At 41.3% G+C, this 26,736-nt stretch overlaps 1 protein-coding gene across 3 annotated transcripts in view; it reads right to left on the reverse strand.

Moving 5' to 3' along the window:
• Positions 1 to 26,736, reverse strand: part of LOC124788186 (transcriptional regulator ATRX homolog) — a 495,869-nt gene that overhangs the window by 19,137 nt on the left and 449,996 nt on the right. For 2 of the 3 annotated variants that reach the window (XM_047255346.1, XM_047255348.1), the window contains 4 exons: positions 22,496 to 22,596; positions 20,165 to 20,272; positions 19,158 to 19,376; positions 15,150 to 15,152 (listed from right to left, as the gene is read on the reverse strand). In XM_047255346.1, the coding sequence (XP_047111302.1) occupies positions 15,150 to 15,152; positions 19,158 to 19,376; positions 20,165 to 20,272; positions 22,496 to 22,596 (431 nt within the window). The remainder of the gene's footprint in view (positions 1 to 15,149; positions 15,153 to 19,157; positions 19,377 to 20,164; positions 20,273 to 22,495; positions 22,597 to 26,736) is intronic. The other variant, XM_047255347.1, reaches the window with a different exon arrangement.

Genomic DNA, 26,736 nt, shown 5'->3' on the forward strand with positions numbered 1-26,736 from the left:
CTTCTTCGGCTGCTATCATTTGGTTTAAGGAGTGGTCCAGACCTAGCTCCCAAGCATCGTTAAGAAAGGTAAGATTCTGTTTGAATAAGATCTGCAGTGGTTCATCTGGCCAGTACAGCTCTGGCTGTGTCACACTAAGTAGAGTAACTCCAGTGATGGTCACTTGTAAATGAAATGCTACTACATCACACCTAGTCCCGTTAGTTAGCAGTACACTGTCTCAAAACTAAATATTTTATCCTGGTGAGTTTCCCTTGATCATGACAACCAGCTACCACCATAGTGTCACGTACACTGAATAGACCCAGTGGGGACCTCCTCCCCAAAAATAAGGTTTTGGTTCAATCACCTCCTTTGGGCAATGATGTTCTCCCATTTTTCCCTTAAATAATTGCAGGATGCATGTGTCCCTACTCACTATAACCTCGTGAGTTCAGCGTATGGTGACCATCCCATTCTGACATTTCTGGAGCTCACCCGCACTCATCTCCACGCGCTGATCCCTGTGTTCTGCTAGAAGGAACACTACTTTTTTCCCTCACTTGCATAAAATTCCCAACTGCTGCTAGCTTCACCAGGTAAGTGTGCACTGTGTAACACCAAAATACATTGTGTTTCACAGCTACTGTTATTTTTACCGATATGTATAATTGCACACTACCTGTTACTACAGCCTCGCAGCACTAAAGTAGTAAAATGTTACTACTCCCTCTGTTGCACTGTGATAGTATATTGCTGTGAGGACAGGGCGTGAGTCGTGCTTGGGTAGCTCAGACGGTAGAGCACTTGCCCGCGAAAGGCAAAGGTCCCGAGTTCGAGTCTCGATCCGGCACACAGTTTTAATCTGCCAGGAAGTTTCAAATCAGCGCACACTCCGCTGCAGAGTGAAAATCTCATTCTGGAAACATCCTCCAGGCTGTGGCTAAGCCATGTCTCCGCAATATCCTTTCTTTCAGGAGTGCTAGTTGTGCAAGGTTCGCAGGAAAGCTTCTGTGAAGTTTGGAAGGTAGGAGACGAGGTACTGGCAGAAGCAAAGCTGTGAGGACGGGGCGTGAGTCGTGCTTGGGTAGCTCAGATGGTAGAGCACTTACCTGCGAAAGGCAAAGGTCCTGAGTTCGAGTCTCAGTCTGGCACACACTTTTAATCTGCCAGGAAGTTTCACATCAGCGCATTTCACATCAGTGCACACTCCACTGCAGAGTGAAAATCTCATTCTGGATAGTTTCAATTACTTGGGGCAGGCACTGGTGCCATTTTAAAACCTTCATCTTCTCCTTCGACATATATGGACCACCGCTCGTGGCCCTGATTTGGTATCTCTGCACAGTAATCTCCATGTGTACTAAATTCTTTGTTGGCGTTCTGTGGCCCTGCTGTTCTGCACGATAGTGACCCAGTGTTTGTATTACAGCTATCTTTCTGTTTAGCCCATCACGTTTCCATGTTTCCTTCCTGTCTTGTGTTCTACTATGTACTCAAATTCACTGAGCTTCACTGCCCATCTAGTTAATTTACTAGAAGGGTCCTTCAATCCTAGTAACCACTTTAAAGCTGTATGGTCTGTTATCACCTTGGACTTCCTCCCATACAAATAACATTGAAAGTATGTTATCCTGTATACTAGACTATACATCTCTCTCTCTTTCCATTGTAGAGTAATTTCTTTCTGCAGCATTCAATTGTCTTGCAAAGGCAACAGGATGTTCTTGACCACCAATCTACAGGCTCAAAACACAGCTAAGGATATAGTTTGATGCACCACTTTGATAATACAAATTCTTTCTGAAAGTCTGGAAACACCAGAACTGGACTGGATGGTAACACTTTCTTTAACTCGTCAAATGCTCTCTGACATTCCTGCAACCACACAAACTTAATCCTTTTCTTCAACAATTGTGTAGGAGGTACTGCAAATCTGCAAATCCCTTTACATGGCCTAAATAGTTAACTTTCTTCAGCACAAAGTGATAGTTTTTGGCACTGAGTGGGAGACATATTTCTCTTAATCTGCTGAATACTTCTTTGAGACATTGTCTATGTACCTGCACATCCTTTGAATGGATGATCATGTAATCAAGATATACTAAGCACTGGCGTAGTTTCAGTACTCTCAGTACTTCGTCCAGCAACCATTGGAATGTCACTGACACATTTTTCAACTCAAATGGCATCCTCTTACACTGGTAGTGTCCCCCATTTGCTAAAAAGTTGTTTTGTCTACCGTCAGGAGCCACTTCTAACTAATGGTATCTGCTCTTTCAGTCCAACATTGAGAAATATTTGCTTTTTGCTGGTGGGCTTGGTGTATAAAGGGACCGAACTACAGGGTCATTAGTCCTTTTTTCTGGACACAAACAACGCTCAAGGTACAAAAACACCCAAATTACGTTTGAGAGAGTAAAGGAATGGGGAAACACACCTAAAAACAAAATGAATGGAATGAACAAGAAACGGGGAAAACATACACCACAAGGAAAAGTAGAAGAGGGTATTAAAACCATAGAGAAGATGGTCTGGGTTGGCTGATCACAATAATAAAAAAGACACATCAAAATGTCCACCCCAAAAAGACAAGGCGAGATGAACACATGTAGGGAAAAGACAACCACCAAGACAAATAATTCAAAGAAAGTGCGACAGAGTTAAAATGGAGGGAGGGTGGTGACCTCGGAGAGAAGGCAAAATGCCCACCCTTAGATGGTATGGTAAAAATCCACCTCACGAATACAACATAAAACTAAATCTGCTGTTGAGGCATTGTCGCCCAACACCGAAGGTAGGGTGCTGGTAAGGTTAAAAGTCTGCCGCAGGGGGGCTAAAAGTGGGCAGTCTAGCAAGATGTGGACGACAGTCATATGCGAGCCACAGTGACACCGAGGTGGGTTCTCACGACAGAGGAGGTGGCCATGTGTTAGCCACGAATGGCCAATGCAGAGCCGGCAGAGAACCATAGAGTCCCTGCGATAGGCCTGCATGGAGGACTTCCACACATTCGTAGTCTCCTTAATGGCACGCAGTTTGTTATGTGTACTGAGAGTATGCCATTCAGTCTCCCAAAGCTGAAAAAACTTGCAACATAATAATGATCACATGTCAGTTACGGGGATTCCAATCTCCACAAGCGGTTTCTGTGTAGCCTGTTTGGCCAGCCTGTCAGCAAGTTCATTTCCTGGGATTCCAACGTGGCCTGGGGTCCACACAAACACCACGGAATGGTTAGACCTTTCCAGGGAATAGATGGACTCCTGGATGGTCGCTACCAAAGGATGGGAAGGCCGATAGCTTGTAGGTTGCTCAAGGAGTCATTACAGAGAAGAAACAACTCGCCAGGGCATGAGTGGATTCGCTCAAGAGCATCAGAAATGGCTGCCAGCTCTGCAGTGAAAACACTGCAGCCATTTGGCAAGGAGTGTTGTTCAATATGTCCTCCATGAACAAATGCGAAGCCAAATGACCATCAGCCATCAAGCCGCAGGTTAAACCACTTCATGGTCCTAGTACATGTCAAGAATCCAGAGGCAGTGACAGCAGAAAGCCGTAGGGTTAAATGAGTCTTTAGAACCATGTGAAAGGTCGAGGAGAAGCTTCGGCCTAGGTGTACACCATGGAGGTGCATGTGAATGGACCTCAAGTATAGTTAGTAAAGGCAAGGACTCCACTTCAGACAGAAGAGATCAGATGCGAACTGCAATCATAAGCTCTGACCTGGGCCTCCGATGGGGGAGATGAACTGCCGTGGGTGGGAAAAGGATAATTTGGATGCTCAGGAGAACTACGAATGTGTGCAATGTAACTAGCAAGAAGTTATGCACACCTGACCTTCAATGGTGGGACTCCAGCCTCCACCAGGATGCTCGTCACCGGACTCGTCCTAAAAGCTCTCGCTGACATTCGAACACCACACTGGTGCACTAGCTCAAGTAAACACAACACTGAGGGTGCCACCGAACCATAAACCAGGCTGCCATAGTTATGGCAGGATTGAACAAGGGCTCTGTAGAGCTGCAGCAGCGTAGAGCGATCTGCACCCAAGTTGGTGTTGCTCAGGCACCTTAAGCTGATGAAGGTGAGGAAGCCAAGACAATCGGACATCGAAAACCAGTCCTAAGAATTGTTATTTCTTCGCTACAGTGAGTGGATCTTCATTAAGGTAAAGTTCTGTATCCGGATAAGCAGTACGATGCTGACAGAAGTGCACGACACACGATTTTGCGGCTGAAAAATGGAAGCCGTGGGCTAGAGCTCATAACTGCACCTTGTGAATGGCTCCCTGTAGGCACCGCTCAGCAACACCAGTACTGGAGGAGCAGTACGAAATGCAAAAGTCGTCTGCATACAGAGAAGGTGAGACGTACGGCCCGACAGCTGCTCTTACACCATTAATGGCCACTAAAAATAGAGATACACTCAGTACAGAGCCCTGCAGGACCCATTCTTCTGGATATGGGGGGGAACTATGGGAGGTATCACTTTGGACACAGAAAGTAAGGAGCGATAGGAAATTATGGATAAAAATTGGGAACGGGACCTGGAGACCCCATCCATAAAATGTGGCAAGGGTATGATGTCGCCAGGTCGTGTCACAAGATTTTTGCAAATCAAAAAAGATGACAAGCAGGTGCTGGCATCTGGAAAAGGCTGTTCTGATGGCAAACTCGTGGGAAACTAGATTATCAGTGGTAGAGCGACCCTGGCGGAAACCGTCCTGGCCTGGAGCCAGTAGGCCACGTGACTCCAGGACGCAACACAAAAGCCGACTTACCATACATTCTAACAGGTTACAAAAAATGTTGGTGAGGCTGATGGGCCGATAGCCATCTGCATCAAGTGGGTATTTGCCGGGTTTGAGCACTGGCATGATGGTGCTCTCTCGCCATTGTGATGGAAAGATCCGGTTGAAGATGACGAGGAGACGTTGCTTGTAGTTGGACAAGAGATGTTTAATCATCTGACTGTGGATCTGATCTGGCCCAAAAGCTGTGTCAGGGCAATGTGCAACGACGCTGAGGAGCTCCCACTCTGTAAATGGAACATTAAAGGGTTCACTGTGACGTTCAGTGAATGAGATGGCTTTCCTCTCCATCTGCCATTTGAGGGTGCAAAATGCTGGGGGATAATTCTTTGATGTGGAGGCTCAAGCACAGTGCTCATCAAAGTGCTTTGCAACTGTGTTTGCATTGGTAGACAAAACACCACTGATGTTAATGCCAGTGACACCTGTCAGGGTCTGGTACCCAAAAACACGTCTGAACTTCGTCCAGACTTGGGAAGGTGACATATGGCACCCAATGGTCGAGATGTACCTCTCCCAACATTCCTGTTTCCATCTTTTTATAAGCTGGTGCCATCCAGCCGGTCACAAGCGACTAATGCCCAGGATTGGGCTGAGGATGCTGTCTGAATGAAGACTGCACCGCTTCTCATATTGGACAGCGCTGTCACTTTCCCAAACTTATCCTCAAGATGTTCAACAAAAAACTGAGTCTTCGTAGGTAGAAAGGAGTCCCCGTCCATTCTGCTACAGATTAAATACTGAGGCAAATATGGCTCTCTTCTTTCTGTAGCCCTACATTCCTCTCATATCTGTCAGCATTGTACTTGATCTTGCCCTTCTTAGAGACTGCTGGTGCAGTACGGTCACCAGCAAGAGTTGACTTAGTCTGCTTCATTGTGGGTCATCTGCCCTGATGCCACCCACTCCGATCAGAGGCTCTCCTCATGTGTGCCACCCAGTCACAGCCTAGGCCACCTGGCATGCTGGATATTGGGTGAGAGAGAAATCCAATATTGTTATGGGGGTGAAAGAGGACAGGAGACAATGGAAGAAGGTGACACACCCTGGAAAGTGTCCTCGCCTAAATAGTTGAATTGCAGGTGGAGATGCAAAGCCATGACAAGAGGTTCAAGAGATCGAATCTAAATGCACTATGGATAGCTCATGCACAACGTTAAGGCATCCTTCCCCATATGGCCCGCACTTCTGTAGAATTAGGGAAGTGGCAGGTCAAACCATAAAATGGGACCTAAACTTATAGCGCCAAAAAGTGTGAGACTCCTTTTAGTCACCTCTTACAACAGGTGGGGATACCTCAAGCCTATTCTAACTCCTGGACCCGCAGGGGGAATTTGCTTTTGCCGAAGTTATCTATGATCTCCATGATGTTTGGAATAGGGAATGCATATTTTGTAATCTTGCTATTCAAATAGCGATAATTGGGCAGGTACAATTACAATCCTCCCCCTCAGACACTATTATTTTCTTCTATTATTCTATCATCAGCTAACTGTTGTGCTAAGAACTCTTCTACAACTGCTTGCAATGACTATGGTGTTCTATATGGTCTTTCGTATACCGGTGCTTCAATTCCCGTTCAAATCCTGTGTCGTGTTCCTGGCATGGCAGGCAATAGGCCTCTCGGAAAAAAAAGATCCTGGAGTCCAGCAACAGGTCCTCCAACTGTGCTCTTTCTGTTCCTTCCAAATGCTTCAACTTCTCACGAAATGCAGTCGTAGCAGCATCCTGTGCCCCCTTATAGGTCACACCTCCTGTGTGGCAATCTCCCTCATCTGTAATCTCTAGCGCAGCTAATAACGTTCTCTTCAACATTACATCTTCAGCACCAAAATTATCCACACTGACAGATACCACTTTTCCTCTATCCCTTTCCTGAATGTGTACAATATAACAAAACAACATGCTGTGTCTAATACTTCACTACCCTGCAACAGTTCTATTACACATATCACACCTACTGCTAAGTTCAGTTCCACATTCACCCATAGCTATTTTCCAGTGCCTTTCTACATACAAGCACGCAAATCAAGCCTTAAGGCTATTGCTTGCGGTTTAACTGGACTGTCTTTTATACTCAACACTCCTCATGGCAGATTAGCACCGACAACAGTTTCTCCTAGCTGGAATGTCTTCCCTCTCAGTTCCATTAAACATCACTGAAGATCAATTATGGCATGACGTTGATGCAGAAAATCTAAACCTAGGCTTGAGCTGTACCCCTTGCTTACATGAGACACCATTTCCACACACTGCCTAAACTTGGGTGTCCCAACTGAAAATCTCACCACTGCTGACCCCAATGGTCATATATCTTTATCCCCTACTCCACATACATCATAAGGTGGTGGATTCCACTGCCTCCTACCCACTAATTCTCTCGAGGCTACTGACACGTATGCTCCTGTGTCCAACAATACTTTATACTCTCTTCCATCCACAACACTCAGTGTGGCACATTCAGCCTCTACATTCGTTCTGACAGAACATATTACTACTGGGAACTCTGGTCAGTTGCCTTGCGGCTTCTTTCTACTTTTAACAGACCATTCCCACTCCCTAGACTACCTCTACCATTATCCCTATTACCTTACCGTTGACAAAAACCACCTCTACTGACATTTCCACCACATTGCTGGTGACCTCTGATACTCCAATTGTGCCATGGGTTCCATAATTGGCTACACTGTTTTTGTACATGGGTCATTCCACATCAAGAGGACCAGGGTTCCCCACTCAACCATCTCCAAATCTAATGAAATTTATGTGAAGGATTTACACGGTCTTTGAAGGTTATATACCAAATTTCAGTTAAGTATCTTCAGTGGTTGAATTCTTAGGGGATTTTAAAGAGAGGCTACTCACCTCCTCATCATGTACGAAGGTACAAATGTGCCAACTTTGCTAGGCTTTTTTAAAAGTTCTACCAAACATTTGGTCATTTGCTTTAATATACATAGACAACTTTTTATGCTGAATCACACCATGGCAAAAATGAGGGATTTGGCCATTCCTAAAGTGGCTAAAAAATTCGTTGCGCTGTTCTGAGAGCCATAGTTTCACCAACCACTGCTACTTTTTGTGTGAGCCAATCACGCCAAAACTTCAGATGGCTATTCCTACCTATGATGTCTATATATCAATCAAATTTAATTAGCACTGGATGCCAGGATGAAAAGATATGCCCAAAATTTTCTACTTGCAAATTTTAGGATTTTTGGGGGGGGCAATATCACAACTGTATCTTCTTCAATCCTCTTTTTCTTGCCACAGCTGAAAAAAGCACGCATTAAGCTTTTAAAGAAAGCTTGTTTAATTTCTGGATCTTTCAGTTCGACGAGTAAGAATAAGTTTCAAAAGTTATATTTTAGCACTTCGAGAAGAGTGAAAAGTCAAATATTTTGCTCATTAAGTCTCATAATTAATTATTTTTATCTGAGTGTATAAGTCAGTTTCAAACATTACTTTAACATGACATAAAAGCAACTGTAGTACAAAACACAGCAAATTTGCAGAACAACATTACTAAAGAGTCAGTTCCATTTTTTGTTAAGCACTTCTACAATTTTGTCAATAACAGATTGTGGATAACTGTGTTGCCTTCCTGGTGATGATGTTGATGGGGTTTCTAAAGTCATGAAGATATGTTGCTCACGAATCTAGCAGGTATCTTTAGCAGTCGACCAGTGGAAGGAACAAGCATGACCGCGTGGGTGCATAAAGCTGATGAGTACATCTTAATGTTCATGTGAAACTTCACGTTACCAACCCACCAAAAATTGCCATCCATACAAGTGGCATACTGTCCTGGTTTTTTTTTTTATTATAAAAACTAATGCGTTACCCACGTAGTCACGCAGTATACAGTGCAACCTCTGAGATATTATTCCTATCAAAGGTTAGGTAGAAGACTATATTTTGTAAATGCTTGACCTATGTTGTTCAATAGTACCTAAGTGTGATGACAGGGCCATTGTATGCGTAGTCACACCCTACTTTTGTAAATGCTTGACCTATGTCTGTCAATAGCGCGTAAGTGTGATGACAAGGGCATTGTACACCCAGTCACACCCTAATGTAAATATTAGGTTCTGAATTATGCTATTAACCTACGTGAGACATTTTTACTTCGCTCACTATTAGACCATATCCCTAATTTATGTTCCCATTCAAAAGAGAAGAATACAGCTCATGTTCATATTATTAGCTTGACCTTTGTCAGTCAACAGTATATGAATGTGGTGGCAGTGACTTGGTACACCCTGAGACATCCTACTTTAAATATTAGGTCCATATTTCTTGGTAATCTATGTGAGAATTCCACCACACTCACAATAATCCTCATCCTAAATAGTTAATAGCCTTATAGGCAATTTTCTAAATAGGTAATATCTGATTACACTAGAGTGTGCGTATCGGCAATTAGGGCGGCATAACCTATTTAAATGCATTGGGTTCTTGAACCCACTACTAACTAATAATTAACCTCTTCCCTTAAGAGTTTTATTCCACGTCACCCTTGTGACTACATGTAGTGGACAGTTGTACACATTATATTCATAGTTTGTGTATTTTGGTTAAGTTACTATAGGTTTCCTAAACACAATGTTGACCACCTGTGCATAAAGTCATAAATGATGACCTATACTTTACACACCCAGTCAATCATAAATGTGTAGTAATGTAGTGCCATAACACAATGTTAGTCAAATTTCGCGTTAACAAATCAACATATTACTCCATGTATAATGGAAATTATTTTATTTCCACCTTCTCCTAACCCTGAGAAGTTCTCGTGTTAGGGGCATATAACCTTGTTCGTCCCCCACATGAGATCATGCAGAACCATACAACTTAGCGGTGATCATTAGGGGTTTTTAATCTAACAAGATGAACTTAACGTCTAAATAAATTTTCTTGTCAGTTAATAAGGTCTCGGTGTGTAGTTAATGCTCATAGGGATTCTATGTACTTAGCGCCTTGTTCTCTCACAAATTTATGGTTTAACATGATGGGTAATTTCCCAGTACATAACATAAAGACAGCCAATAGTAGACATTTTTGACTTTATGTGCACGCATGCGCGTGATCTGCCGTCTTGCACAGTACATATCCGTGGTGCCACAGTTAGTTCCAATGCTGCATCCACGGCTAACTGACCGCTTTCCATGAAGTGGGGCCGAGGTTGTTCCTCAGCTAAGTAACATAGCTTGACGTGGTACCACGGGACTTCAGCTTTTTACGTTTGACCGTGCCTTATTCTGGCATCTATTAGTTTATTTTATGCTTCTGAAGAAGGCTAGATTACTCTAGCTGAAACCTGAGTAAAGACCAGTAACTCTTCGCAACTGAGGCGGATCTTTGACGTATTAATTCTGGATTGGATTATTTGTAACAGGAGAACAAGAACTCTTCAGAAAATCTGGACTCCTTATTGCCTATTAGCTAATAACCTGCTTTCAGTGTGACATAAAATTAAATATAGGATACCTAAAACCAATAAAGATAAGAGACAGGCACGGCAGTACACATTTATTCAGTCCTTAGGTCCTAGCGATTTTTATCTCTAATCTTGCTACAGGTCTGCATGGCATGCTTTCCTTTCAGCAAAAGAACTATTACTTCATCAAAGTTCTTCAAACATTTTGCTACATGAAAAATCGAAATGTCGTTGTCTAATAGTGAAAAAGCTGTCAATGCAAATAATACCCAAGACTGGTGTGGTTTCTCGATCTGATTACGTCTATTTTGTCACTGTGTGCTGAACAAAACGGAATAGGCCTTTATAATATTGCAGCAATTGTAACACACACCAAATAAGCAAGACTGTTTTGGCAATACTAATCATTTTTATAGTACAACAATATAATTCATGAAGTAGCAATACGAAATACCTATTTGGCCTACTACAATCAAAAATCTTTGTGTTAGGAAATAGTTTCACATTTCATTCATACGCTCCAGTATCTCACGCATGAAACCGAAAAGTGGTAGAACGAAACTTTGTATAAATTTGGAACTGTCATATTCTTGTATAATTTGTGTGATGTCCTCATTTCTTCTCCTTCCTCATTCTAACAATCTTGTCATCACTAATTCTGTAACTATTCGTACCACTGTCAAAACTCATTCTCCAGTTACCTTTACTAGCCCTGCCACAATCACCGGTTTAGTTATCCAGCGATTATTCTCCTCCAGTTAGGCATTATTACGTATTCGTACAATGTGTTTTCCGCGCTACTCCCAGAATGGAAATGAAGCAGCTGCTAGCCGGGGACGACAACTGGCCCTGTCTAGTGTAGCGATCTGGCCAAAAATTTTCTGTCAGAACGTCACTTTCTTGGATACGTCGAGAAGATAATACATAATCTTTTTTACCTGTTATTCCTGTTAGTTGTCTATTTCCACTCTGGTAGTCCGAAACTATGGATTTCGCTAGTAATTATGACAATGCTGAACATTTGTAAACCAAATCAACCACATAAACTAAAACATCAGTTGGCATTCACCAGTTCGCCTTTATTTGGCTGAGCTCATAAAGCCCCGTCCAATTTTGTCTGCAGAAAAGCTCATTTCTAGATGCGACGAGGATTCCCCTGGTAGAGATATCAATGTACACTATGCACGCATTCAGAAATCAACTTATAATTCATTCAGAGATCAACTTAGAATGTGTTCAAAAATGTCCAAAAACCAGCAGGGGTGTGTTTCAAAATCATATGACTAATCGATAGGCTGACATGCGCTGAATGCGAGGTGCTTTGTGAAACAAGGTTTTTTCCCCTCAAGAATATGAATTTGCCCCCTCCCGTCGAAATTGCCGCTCAGCTCAGATACCCTGCAGAAAAAAGAAACAAAATAGAAACAGTGAACAATCCAAGATCAACACCTCCATCAAGCAACTTAGAATGACCATGATGTCATGGTCACGGTGTTGGACAGTGAAGGGGAGATGTGGGTTTAAATCTCCCTCATGCCCTGCCTCCTCCCCTGCAAAATTATGAACTGTCCATCCGGTCATTAATGTGTCGGTTTTCTGTATTCAAATTTGTGTCTACATTGTGGTGTAACATCCGTTCACAAGAAGAACATATAATGTAGGGACTTCTGGATGTAGGTACCTCCTATTTGTTTCTACAGAAGTACCACATACAGTAGAGTCTCGATTATCCAATCTTCGGTTATCCGACCTTCTGTGTTATCTGACACTTTCACGGCACCGGCCATGCACCAGCCGACGACAGGCCAGTGACTAATGTGTTGTTTGTTGATACTCAATTCACTGCCGCTGTCTGCTACTCCTTACTGCTAACTTAGATCTGTAGTGGAGTGAACGTGTTGCACTTTGTTTATTTTAAAAATTTGTGGTGATGGCTTCAAAATGGAAAAAGGTAGCCGTTTCAATGGAAGAAAAACTTAAGGTGGTCGTTTCAATGGAAGAAAAACTTAAAGCTTTAAAAAGAATAGACAATGGTTAAACTTTATTAAAAGTGGCGCAAGATTATAAAGTCGGAAAACATCAGTTGGAGACTGGAAAAGGAACTGCAATGAGATTGTGAAGTGGTGTTCACAGCGAGCAACCTCGGCTGTTTTGGAAGATCAAAAAAGCATGAAAAAATGTGATTATGAAAAAGTAAGTGAAGCTTTGTTCCTATGGTTTACTCAACATAGAGATAAATGTGTACCCATGTCTGGACCTATTTTGCAGGACAAAGCCTTAAAGTTTCATGACGAAGGTGAACCTGATTTCACTACTAGTGTAGGCTGGCTCGATAGATGGTAGAAAAGATACGTAATTCGGCAACTTAATGTCTGTGGTGAAAAGCTTTCAGCAAATTTTGAAGCTGTGCTGATGCCATAGAAGATGACATAAATGAATGGATTGTCCAAGATGAAGAATTTGAAGTGACAGATGAAGAAACAGTCAACATGATAAACGAAAAAGAAGAAGATGAAGAAGCAGATGTAGTGGAGGAAAGTGCACCCAAGATTTCTCACAACGAAGGACACAAGGCCTTAGAAACTGCTTTAAAATATGTAGAGCAATTGGAGGAAACATCGTCTATCGAGGTTTCACTTCTTAAGAGACTACGTGATTTAGCGACAAAAAAACGGCAAACAGCAGGCAAACAAAAGACAATTACTAACTTCTTCACACAGTAAATATATATTCAGTCTAATTTGATTTGTATTGTATTAAATGTTTAACTCATCTGGCCTATTTTAGTTTAATTTTTGTGATTTTTTTTTTTGTTTGTATTATTTTCCGTGTTATCCGACCTTCCCGCATATCCAACCTTGCCGTGGCCGGTTTAGGTCGGATAATCGAGACACTACTGTATTACACCTCTTGCTTTCCATTTTGGAAGTTCTGACTGTTGAATTCCCTTTGTTGCAACACAGTTCACACCCATTTATTTGTTGTTTTCATTTCTGTGATGGGACTATGAGGCATATTGCCTGCTCTCACTATTCATCACATTTACTTGCGGTGGTAATATATTCTTACCACATGACTCATATTCTGTAACAATGTATAGTAGGACAACTGCCAAGACTACAGATGGAATACAATTTTGTGGAAGAAAGAAATGGGGCACGAAGAAGGTTTGAACATGGATCTCCCACATTGATGTTCAACACTGTGACTACACAAGCACGATGCCGTAGTTCTTGCTCAATGTTGCGCATCTTAAACGTGAACCATTCACTGTTTCTATTTTGTGTCTTTTTTCACAGTTCAGTACACATTCTTCTTGTTTTCATGCTTGATCTGTGTTCAGTTTTTGATGGGCTATCCATTGGGCCATTGTACCACTAAATCTGAGGGAAGTGTGATGGGGAGTCTCCCTTGTAAGGTGGAAAAGGCACCAAGCTGAAACATACACCACACTGGGTGACCTTCCCCGCATTATCCGTACTTCTGAATAATTTGGAAAAGTGGCGGCAGGTTAAACCCAACAATGGGGAGTGTGTATATATTAGTGAAAAGGTGTGCAGAGTGCTGGAAGTGAAATGGAAAACTAGTGTCCGAAATCATGTACTGGCTCCAAGTGGGGTCTCCACCAGGAAAACCATCTGACGGAAAGGCAGAGGGAGAAAGAGTAGTGAAAGTATAGGCCTGCACCTTGGAAAGGGACATAGTGCCATGAAAGCAGGGGGCCCATGGTAGCCAAGCATGTAGTCCTAACAGAATTGTGAGCCCCCTGGGGTTTAGCATGTATGAAACCACCACTGGCTGGAAATGGTACTCTTCCAACACCACTGCATTCATCCTACCAGTGGTGCAGTTCACATGCCCACTGCATTTGTGGGTTTTGGACTGTTTATTACAGCATACTGGGTTGCATGCTGTTAAATTGAGCCTGCAGTGGCTGATGTTTACCTGGTGATGTTGACAAGAGCATATCAGGGCATTGCTCTAACAAACTATTGGTGAAGCTGTGTTGTCTGTGTATGACATTCCTCTATACAGCACATCCACAAAAGCATGGCTCACACACCCTTGGTCAAAAGTATTGAGCACCCTAGAAATTTTGCATGTGTGAGATTTACATAACAGTAAATATGCCCTTTGGTTTAAAAAGTAATTTGTCAGCATCGAAAAAGGCCAAAAATGGTGATCCAACTCAAAGCTACCATAAAACATCTGGTGTAATAAAATTTGTTATTTGAGTGTTTTTCTGTGTACTAACCAGTTCGCTACATTTGCTCATTGTGTACACATATCACTAACCTAATGGTTTTTTCCTGTTTAAATTTGTGACAATGGTGATACTTCTGCATTATGTCTAAAAGAAATAAACTTAGTTTAGAAAAATGAGTGCAGATAAAGCTTTTGCATGAGCAAGGAAAATCATCGGTGGAGATTTCAAAAACAGTGAAATGTTCACGCTGATCGGCACAATATGCTATTGATCTCATACGTTCAAAAAAACCACACACACACACACACACACACACACACACACACACACACACATTACAATTCTCCTAAGATAGATCGCAATGTCAGAATGTCAGCAAAATTACTTGCATGCTGTGTGTGTGTGTGTCTTCATGCACGAAGGAGAGAGGAAATGCACATTTGCAAACTGAGATACAATATTCAGTTTCTAATTAAGGTAGTCATCTACTGCTCAACACTTCCTTGAAATAATGGTTGGCTTAATTCATAATACTCTGTTCAACATATTAGATACATGTCATCAGTTATTGTGAAGTGAGTGTGACTAATTATCCAATTGGCTGGAAACTGCATGCAATTTTGGGGTGACCTGTACTTTCAAGGATATTCTGTCTATTGATATTGAATGCAGATTTTCTACAACTGGACTGTACAAATTGCGATACTCACATTCTGTGAAATCCTCCCGATGAATAGCAAAAGCATAGAACAGAAGGAACACAAATTGATTTTCTGCTACATATTCTTAGAGAGTTTCTTAAAGGTGAAGGTATAGTTGGGTACTACTTACAGGTAATGGAGGTTGTTTAAAGAGGTAACTTGCTAATAATGTAGGAAAAGACTTGCTGATAACAATTTCATACATAAATTACTTATTTTCTTGATTTTTACTTAAAATACTTCTGCCCGTTTCTTTGAGGAAGACTATGTCCAAGATTCTTCTCTTTTTTACCTCTTCCCTCCCAAATGTAAGAATGAATCAACAGTCAACTAGTAATTGTTAGATCATTTTAATAAATTTAAAATATTCAATGAGGATTTACAACAGTGACATCAACAAATAATTTCTTTTCAAATAGAACTATCGTTAACTGTGTCATATTTTCAGCTGTGCAACAGCTGACCACAACTCATTCTCCTAAATGTTCCCCATTTGTAGCAGAACACAAGAGGGATAAAAGGATATTTAATTGTGTTGTGATTACTGATTTTAAGAAAACTATTCTTTTTTATTTGCTCTACAGATTTCAGGACAAGTAGTTACTAATCTTGTCTAAGGCAAAGCAATTGTATTAATACTGATACCAACTATTACAAAGCACTTTTAAACCCCTGTAATTGTAATGCTCCGTTTATGGTGTCAATATTTTCCTAAAATGTTTTGTTTCTTAATAAAAGATGAAAGCACTTCCCAAAAACCACGTAACAATTTCACATTCGGTGAGATGTTCAACTGGAACACTCATGGTGACTGACTATAGTAAGTGACAAGAGGCAATGTCCCATTTAGTTATTTTAGCTCTAAGTACTCTGTGCGAGTCAGTATGAAAATTTGTGTTCCCCTACTACTTCCCACTGTACATAAAAATGGAGGTTACTTTACAGACAGCCCTTGTACAAGTTAATTATTTTCACTCAAGTAAGATAATTTAAGTATAAATAAGCAACCAAATTTAAAATACAGAATAAATGTTGAAATGGGCCAAAACGTACAACAGAAGATACCAGGAATAATAACAGGCATGATCACTGGCTTATGTGACCAGCTCTCTGTTGAAAAATACTCTCTTCTATTTTTCCACTGTCACCATTTAAATTAGTGAATTAATAGTATCACACATATACATTAGGGTGGTCCTTGTATGGTGATTACATAAAAATATCAATTGATCTGAGTGCATGCCCTCTTTTTTTTTTTCATTACAATTAATTAATATTAACCTCTGCTGCAACAGACACAAATATCTACATAAGACTTAAAATACTAAACAAATTGTGAGCAATTTTCTGTTGGCATAAACAACTAAAATAAATCAATTATATTTTGGAAATATGTTTAAATATAATTAAATGGCAGAAACTTAAGTATTATTATTTAAGTCTTTTGGCAATATTATGAAAAGGATAGATTGCTTCTCACCATGTAACGGAGATGTTGAGGGCCAGACAGGACAAAAGAAGAAGAAGAAGAAGAAGAAGAAGACTGCTAAACACCTAAGCTTTCAGCCAGAATGCCTTCTTCCGAAATAGACACCACACACACACACACACACACACACACACACACACACACACACACACATATGACCACTGTCTCTGGCTGATAATGCCACATTGCTTCTTCCACAATGTGCAGCAGCTTGCAGTCTGGCCTTGACAGCCAGGGACAGTGGTCGTGTGAGAGAGCTGTGTTTTCATGAATATGTGTGTGTGTGTGTGTGTGTGTGTGTGTGTGTGTGTGTGTGTGTGTGTGTGTTTCCTAGATTTTGGAAGAAGGCCTTCTGCTCAAAAGCTTACCCCTGTTTAGCAGCCTTTTCATCATGCATGTCTCCAACTCAACATCTCTGCTATACACCCCCCCCCCCCCACCCCCCCATCTCCTCCTTCTTTGTCACTAAGGTAGAAAGTGTTTGAAATAAACAACGCTGTATTTCTTCAACATATCCAAACTATTGACTGGAATGAACTCATCCGTTTCCTTATATGAAGTAACAAAGAGACTCAAAGTACAATCTGTTGGTAAACATTTTGAATAGCCTATGCAAAACGTGCTAAATTTCGTAACTGCAACAGGTAGAACAGCACCATTTTATATATACTTTTAACACAAACAAACAAATGTTCTTCAGGCCAACCAATTCACTAACAGTGAAGATAGATGGCAATGAAAGAGGACCATCTTCAATGAATAACTTCCTTTGGCATTGCACCTTGCATGATGCAAAGCTCCAGACGGTCCTATTTGTAGTCCACAACTGTCCCTAGAAATACATTGCACAATTCAATGTCATGGAAATAATTTTTCAGTTGCTGTTATTTTAGTTGTTTCTGGAAGAAGTTAAGTGCTTCATCAACTTTGACATCTTTGAAAGCCTCTTCATGATTTGCCATTCCACTTTCGTCTAAATTTTTTGAGAAATGCTACATCACAACAAACTGCCACCTGGGGCAATTCATTTTTGAACACACACTGTAACACTAGCTCAAACGTGATGACAACAGCAACAAATAGCAGCATCTTCTTTTTAATTGTTCCAGCAAAAAAACAGCTCCAACGAAATGACCTGTCTTAGATGAACTTTCTCATCCAGTTGCCAAACTTTTACAGCATTCCAAACTGCCTGTGATTATCTTTCCCACTAAAATTTGGTAATGCAGGTACACCAATTAACTGTTACCAATTTCCATACGCTATAGTGATTGGGAGTCTTTCAGTTCCCTGATATTGAATGCTGGTACTGCCTTACTGTCCCAATCAACTGTCACAGAACTTAGACTCTTTCTTTAAACAAATATTTCATATGTTCTGCATGTTTCTTTCTGAACTGCTCTCAATATCTTTGAACTGAATTATGACCAAGTGCTAATTCATCAACATTATGTCCCACGACTGCAGATGTAGCCTCGAGGACAAACACACCATCCTTCTGACTTAACTAACACCTGACTAAAATGGTGGCTAGTTTTGATGACATTAAACACCATCTTCCACATTTGTTTTCCTTTTTTGATTTACCTTATTTTCATCTGTAGTTGTACAACTACAAGAAACTGAAATCGTGGAGAGTTTTGAAAAAGTGGAACTACCATTATAATCACTAACTTCAACAGTTTCTTCAGACAAATCAGTAGTAGTTTCCAAAAATTGTGAGCTTTTATCACCCTTCACCTTTCTTGATTCGTCTTTTGTGACTCTAATCCTCACCCTTTTCTGTTTTGCCGTCAACTTCCAGTCAACATGTTCAAGATGACATCGATGGCTGGGCTCTCTTTGGTGTGATAAAAAAAAAATCCTCTTCTATTTTTGTCTTGCTCAAAGCATTAGCATGGGCTACATCAAGGAGCCTACCTAGATTTGCACACAACTTACACTCTCGTCCTTTGTGAGTGTTTGTCTTTCTGTAACAACTTTTTTTTGTGCAGACTGCGTTACTCTGAATAAAAGTCAATAAGCTTTTTGTACAACGAGGTCTAGCTCTTGTAGGAATCCTGGCTTCTCCCAAAATATACACATTCAAGCACAACTAAACTAGCACCTTCACAGATAACCAACTTCAATTTGTGCGTCATAAAATGAGACCGACAAAACCTGTCAATTCGATAGCAATTTACATCCACGGATCTAGTGCTCAACTTCATCAATTAAATAAACAACTGTGCAATTACATCTTAAACTACTCGCCACGATGTAAATGGTGGATAGGATGACGGCAATCGAACATACGCATTAGCAGTAGTAAACAAACATGTAGCAACATGATGCAACTTCTTACACATTGCAGCATTGGTTCCTCAACTACAGTTGCAAAAAAGTATGTATTTAGGAAAAAACTAGAGAATGTGCACCAAGAAATACGAAATTCATAAGATAAGAACCACCCTAATACACATATCCCATGTTACTCTGTCCACCATAAGCACAACATGTATAATAAACGTAAATGTACATAAATATACCTTTATCATTGGCAGTGTTTTACTAGTTGAAGGTGCTCCTGCTACTTCATTTCTCATATATGTCCTCTGAATGGGGTTTACAGCTTTCTTCACAAAATAGTTTGAATACAGAGGCTGAACTGGATGCCCAGCATTCAAGTATAATTCATTAGAAACAAACTGAGATTCTTTTCTCATCTGATCTTGAATGTATTGTTGTTGCAACAGTTTCAAATAGCCCTGAAATTTAAGAAAAATAATTTCATAACAACAGAAAAAGAACACACAAACCAGCAAACCAGTTGAGTCACATTCTTGCAACTAGTCTAAAATATCACTGATAATGAGTTGTTAAATATGAAACACCACAACAGGTGTAAATGGTGCAAAATATGTCACAAATTTTGCGCAAGCAGTGTAAGAACATCTCAGTCACTATCAAAACACTACAGTTATATATCTTCATAACAAAGATTTTCATGGCCACTTTGATAAAAACAAAGTACTTTTCCTTGAGTCATCTTACAATGAACACTATTATCTAACACTATTATCCAAACTTAGGACTTTTGAAACAAAGTTCAGATTCATTTTGCAGTACAATCTATGCCGAAGGGGGGCACACACTATTTGGCACAGGTTTTTCAGCAGACTGACACTGAACTTTGTTTTGGAAGTTCTAGTCTGGTTCTGATAATGGCAGTAGCCAAATCATATTACAAGACAATATAATAAATAATTCATTATGTGATCTAGACAGAATTATTTTTACGAGGTCCATAACAACTCCAGACTCATTCCAGGTACTTATTTCCTTTATTAATATTATGATGACCGAGATTTTCAAAACTGGTACAGACAGTTTTAATCAGTAAACCAACTGGACTGGAAATAAAGTTAATAGCACGTATTTAGCAACTGGCAATTGCAGAATTCTAACCATTTGATGTCAAATATAAATAGAATATAATCGTCAATGTATCACAGATTACCAGTTTCTTCAAGTAACATTAGAAAAGCACAGTTACCTCATACTCAGTCCCTCCAACCATCTGGTTATTTGCGATTAGTGATGATATGTTGGAAATCACCGTATTGAGCCTCTCACTTATCTGTATCTCTGTTGACTGTGGATTCTAAAGGAGAAAAGAAAATCTTTTATCGGTAAAATGTACTGAAATCATGTAATATGATTACAAACTGAAAATTAATAGTTTATAAATTGCTGTGCATAATTTGTCAACAATAGCAACATTGTTCAGATGAATATAGCAATAATAAGAAAAATGATCTGTTAGTGAAAAGAATAATCATAACAACAATTAAATAAAAAATAGTAGAGAAACAGACACAAAAAGTGACAGCATATGACATTATTACAAGAAGAGGACTTTTCTGTATTTCATAGTAGGAATAATTTTTTGAGTTCAATAAACATTAGGTAATGAATGACTCATGTATAAAACTTTGTCCTTGTACCCAAATTGCAGATTAGAATCAGCATCACTAACTATTGATGAGAGGTTATCAGGGATAATTAGCCACATGAAAGACCCATCTCATAAACCTATCCATCACCTTGTTTTGCAATCCTGTCATGTCGTACACATTTTGTATTCTACAAGTGACCAGTACACCCCCGATCCTCTAAAGAATCGAACTCTCATATACAAATCAGCTTCAAAACTCTCATTGCTTTACAAATGAGTTAATGTGTTAAATACTTGGTGTTTAGCATATAAGTGAGAAAAAGTTTAGCAAAGGTTTGAAATTATGCTGTAAGTTTGTTGGAAGTCGGTAAGTACTCCCATTATGAAATACTGGATGAATAAAGTCTGAGTAATAGACACTCATTGTAAGCAAAACAAGTTTTTCACACATCTCAATGTTTATGATGTCATCATCTCCTTTGACTAGGCCGGACCTTATCAACAGTGTCGCTATAGAAATGAGGATTAGCGATCACAGTGTCATTATAGCAACTACGGTTACAAAATTAATAAATCCGTCAAGAAGGCTAGGAGAGTGTTTCTACAAAACAGAGCAGATAAGCAGTTGTTAGCATCTAACTTAGACAGTGAACGGACATCATTTTGTTCCAGTTGAGATCGAAACAGAGGAGTTATAGGCAAAGTTTAAGGAGATGTAAATCGTGGTCTGGAGAGTTATGTGCCTAGAAAGTGGATAAATGCTGGAAAAAACTCACCGTGGTTTAATAACGAAATTCAGAGGATACTGATGAAACAGAGGCTGCAGCATTCTTAGTTCAGAAGAGAACACGCAAATGACAATAAGCAAAGCTTAGTAGAGAATCATGCATCTGTGAAAAGATCCATGCACGAAGGATACAACCACCACCATTATACCTTAGTAAAAGATCTGACAGAGAACCTGAGAAAATTCTGTACTGTTCATATGCAGTGTCAGTGGTGTCCTGCTTGACAGTCAAGTCGTTTAAACATATGGGCAGAACGCCACAAAGCGATATGGAATGGAACGAGCATGTGAGAGCTGTGGTAGGGAAGCTGGCTCACTGCAACTGGAATTCAGAATGGCTCGGGAGCCTGAGTATTTACAGCCATCTGTCAGAGGTAATAACATTATATCTTGGCGAGGATGATCAAATGTGACCTTGTTATCCGGGTCTGTCAGTTATCTTCACCACACCTCACTGGCGCTTCCTGCAATGCCAGGGGGCCGAAAGGCGTTCTTGTGTAAGATGTATGTGTTGTTACAGCACCCTCCTGTGCTGCCAGAATGACATTGTGTTACCTTCACAGTGAGGTAATATGACTAAATTAGTGATTCAGACATCTCACTCAAACAATGTACGTCAATGGTCTGGGGTTTTGTGCCATATTATTTTCAGAACTGGCTTTCCTGTCTATATGTCATGTGGCGCTGTGCTCGATCCTGTCTTGGCTTGGCTAGGTGCTGACTGAGGAAACTTTGAAAATTTTTACATTCACTCAGTATATTTTTCTACGGCGCAACAGTACTTCTCTTTTATATACCTGCCCTTATTAAAAGCCCACATTTTTACCACTTAATAAAGTTTACTGACCTTGCAGAACTTACGTTCTGTATACTACATCTGAGTGCTACTTTCAATTTAAGTAGGGCATATTACGTACTGACAGAAATTCTGGATAACTTGTTTCCAATATTGGTACCCATCACTTGCTTCTTCCTAAATGACTGAGCACTTTGGTGTGGTCTGAATAGTTAGAAAATATGGTGCAACTATCTGATTTGAATTCCATGTGTTCAGTTGAGAAAAAGTTAAGTAATATGGTAATTTTACTGCAGATCCACAGACACAACACACTTATTCAATTCTAAATATGATGCTTACTAACCTCTCTCCGTAGCATATCACGTAACAGTTGAGTTGGTATTTGAAGCTGTCCCACCGATCCCTGGTGCATTCCCATGTTTTGGTTCATGAAGGCAAATGCCGCTGAACATGGAAAACACAACATTTATTTCCAGATAGGAGACATTTCATACATTACAATGTACAAATCAGTCACAATGATAAAATTTTAAGTAATATAACTAATTTTATACCTTGGTAAGTGTGCAAAGTTAAATTGATACTGTCAGTGGGAAATACTGCAATTTGTACAGCTTTCAAATCAAATAATGAGGAAATTTCCTGTGTAGGAGGGAGGTTATTTACATATATTGTCGCAGAAGAAGCAGAATAGCACAGTCGCCATAGTGTAGTGATTATGATACTAGACTGTTGCTTGGACGGTCGTGAGTTGAAAACTCCCCTGAACTGTAAAATTTTAATTTCTATATTCAGTTCGAGTACCTTCTAGAAGTATCCACAAATGGCAAGAATCATTGTACTAGAATGTTCTGTAGCTGTATATATACTGTATGTGTACTGGCCGGAGGCAGTTCGCTCAGCACTCTGGTATGTGCAAGTGCTGAATAAACCTTCGTTAAATAGAGTTAGTGTTCGTCATTCGTCTACTTTCACCTTCCTCTACGTGACAATATTACGTCATAGAGGAAACAGAGGGTTGTGTTTGTAGTTTTGCCACTGTGTATTGAATTATAAATACCAAAATAGAATAAGAGCTGACAGCAGCATCACTGGGAAATGAGTATTTCAAGTAGAAGGAAATTATTTTCTAAAAGTCACCCTCCATAGTTCAACATGGCTGACTGCCTATGCACTATGTGGCTGAACAAATCAATGGGATCTCCAGGCCAATAATGCAACACAAACATTCATATCATTTTGTTTCATTTTCTAAAAATTCTGTTGTTATTGAGCAAAAATCTAAAATCACTGCTACACTGCAGAAAAAAAATACCTGCTACAATGAGTAAATAATAAACACTGAAACTTTCAAGCTGATGCAAAAGAAACTAAAAATTGAAAGGACATCCCACACCAGAGAATATCATTCATGTTAAGCTGAAGAGCTTTCAAGAAATGTTACATCAAAACCATTTTTGAATGAAAAATTGAAGAAAGGGCAAAGACCACTGCATATAGTGGGCAAAGACAGTACAAGTAAGAAAACTGGGGCTTACAAAATATAGTCTACTTACTGAAGCTTCTACTCTGCACAGATAGGAACAGTACTTTGCAGGAGACATAATGCCTACACAACAGGTAATTAACATGTGACAAGTCTTCTATTGAAGAACTGCAACAAGTCTGCTGTTGCAAGTGACCTACATGAACCAGAAGACAAAAGTGTATGATATGCAAAATGCCCTGACTGTTCTACACACACAACTGGAAAGGTTGATTGGTTGGGATTAAGGGAATAAACATTGCAGTCAACAGCCCGTCAGTCAATAGGTTAGTTAATCTGGTGTTAATTTGGGAGGGGGGGGGGGGGGGTAAAAAAAAAACCACATTGATGAACCACAAAGAAATTGTCCGAATGGGGCATAAGTCGGTACATGTGATGTACATGTACGACAAATAGGTGAACAAAGTTTCAGAAAAAAGGGATGATTTATTCAAGAGAAAGATCTTCACAAATTAATGTGTTGGTACACCTCTGACTGTTATGCAAGCAGTTATTTGACTTGGCACTGATTAGAGTTCTCAGATGTTCTCCTGAGGGCTACCGTGTCAAATTCTATTCAACTGGCACATTAGATCATCAAAATTTCGGTAGGGTTTAAGGGCGCTCAACTGCTGAGGTCATTAGCGCCCAGTCACTGGTGTTAGAGCACATGGAATCTGCTAAAACTCAAGGGGATGGGGGGACACCAGAAGGACCTGACAAAGATGAAGATAAAAGAAGTAAAGAGGTTAGATGTCTTTGGACAAACCAGTCAAAGTTATAAAACGCAGAATACGAGCAGCTGCTCGAGCGTCATCAGCTAAAACATCCGGTAAAGTAGATGGCAGGGACAGGATAACATGAAATTGACTAAAACGGGGACACGACAATAAAACATGGCACACTGTTAATGCCTGACCACAAGGGCACTGCGGGGCTGGGTCACCGGAGAGCAGGTAGCAGTGGCTAAACCGGCAATGCCCAATCCGCAACCTGGTCAGAAGGACCTCCTCGCGCCGAGATGGTCGGGAGGATGTTGTCCAAGCAGTTGGGAGCGGTTTTACTGCCCGGAGCTTGTTTCCTTGGAGGGATGACCAAGCATCCCACCACGACGACACAAGCCTCTTACATACATCCCCACGAATGTCAGATGACGGGACACAATGGGAGGCTGGCCGAGGCAGGAGGACTGCAGCCTTGGCTGCAGCATCCGCAGCCTCATTCCCAGGCACTCCTACATGTCCGGGAACCCAGAGAAAGCTGACAGAACCACAATTATCAGCGAAAGAATGGAGGGACTGCTGTATCCGTTGAATCAAGGGATGGACCGGATAGGGAGCTCCAATGCTCTGAAGAGCACTGAGTGAGTCAGAGCAGAGTACATACGATGAATGGCGGTGACGGCGGGCATACTGAACGGCCTGATGGAGAGCAAAAAGCTCGGCCGTAAAGCTGGAACATTGGTCGAGGAGCTGGTATTTAAAGGTGGCGGCCCCGACGACAAAGGCACAGCCGACACCATCGTCAGTTTTGGAGCCATCGGTGTAAATAAAGGTGTGACCTGCAAGTCGAGCACGAAGTTCGACAAACCGTGAGCAATACACTGCAGCCGGAGTACCCTCATTCGGGAGTGAGCTGAGATCGAGATAAATAGGAACCGGAGCCTGGAGCCAAGGTGGTGTCGGGCTCTCACCCTCTCTGAAGGTGGTAGGGAGGGCAAAATCCAATTGTCGAAGCAGGCGACGGAAGCGGACTCCGGGGGGGCAGCAGGGCAGACACATACAACCCGTACTGACGGTCGAGAGAATCGGCGAAGAAGGACTCGTAAGACGGGTGGTCGGGCATAGCCAACAGCCGGCAGGCATACCGACACAGCAGTACGTCGCGCCGGTAGGTCAATGGTAACTCGGCAGCTTCAGCATAAAGACTCTCCACAGGACTAGTGTAGAAGGCTCCGGTCGCAAGACGTATCCCCCGATGGTGGATGGAGTTGAGCCGGCGTAAGAGGGACGGCCGAGCGGACGAGTAGACGAAGCTCCCATAATCCAGCTTCGATCGGACTATGGACCGATACAAGCGAAGCAGGACAGTGCGATCTGCTCCCCAAGATGAACCGCTAAGAACTCTGAGGACATTAAGGGAATGTGTACAACGGGCCGCCAAATAAGAGACATGTGGAGACCAACACAGTTTCCTGTCCAACGTGAGCCCTAGAAACTTAGTTGTGTCCACGAATGGGAGAACAACGGGACCGAGATGTAAGGATGGCGGAAGGAACGCTTTATATCGCCAAAAGTTGATACAAACTGTCTTCTCTTCAGAGAACCGGAAGCCATTTGCCACGCTCCATGAGTAGAGGCTGTCTAGACAACGCTGAAGGCAGCGCTCCAGGAGGCACGTTCTCTGGGCACTGCAGTAGATCGCGAAGTCATCGACAAAGAGAGAGCCTGAGACATTAGGTGGAATGCAATCCATAATTGGATTGATCGCGATGGCAAAAAGGGCTACGCTCAAGACGGAGCCCTGAGGTACTCCGTTCTCCTGGAGGAAGACGTCAGACAATACGGAACCCACACGTACCCTAAACTTTCGATCCGTTAAAAAGGAATCAATAAAAAGGGGCAGGCGACCGCGTAGGCCCCACCTGTGCATAGTGCGGAGGATACCTCCTCTCCAACAGGTATCATAAGCCTTCTCCAAGTCGAAGAACACGGCTACCGTTTGGCGCCTTCGCAAAAAGTTGTTCATGATGAATGTCGACAAGGTCACAAGGTGGTCAACAGCGGAGCGGCGGCGACGAAAGCCGCATTGGACATTAGTAAGTAGTCGTCGAGATTCAAGAATCCAGACTAACCGAGCATTAACCATGCGCTCCATCACCTTACAGACACAGCTTGTAAGAGAAATGGGGCGGTAACTAGAAGGAAGGTGTCTATCCTTCCCGGGTTTGGGTATAGGAACAACAACGGAGTCACGCCAACGCAAGGGGACTTGACCTTCGGTCCAGACGCGATTGTAGGTATGAAGAAGGAAGCTTTTGCCCGCCGGAGAAAGGTGTG

The sequence above is a fragment of the Schistocerca piceifrons genome, chromosome 3 (assembly GCF_021461385.2).
Source record: "Schistocerca piceifrons isolate TAMUIC-IGC-003096 chromosome 3, iqSchPice1.1, whole genome shotgun sequence".
Classification (NCBI taxonomy): Eukaryota; Metazoa; Arthropoda; class Insecta; order Orthoptera; family Acrididae; genus Schistocerca; species Schistocerca piceifrons.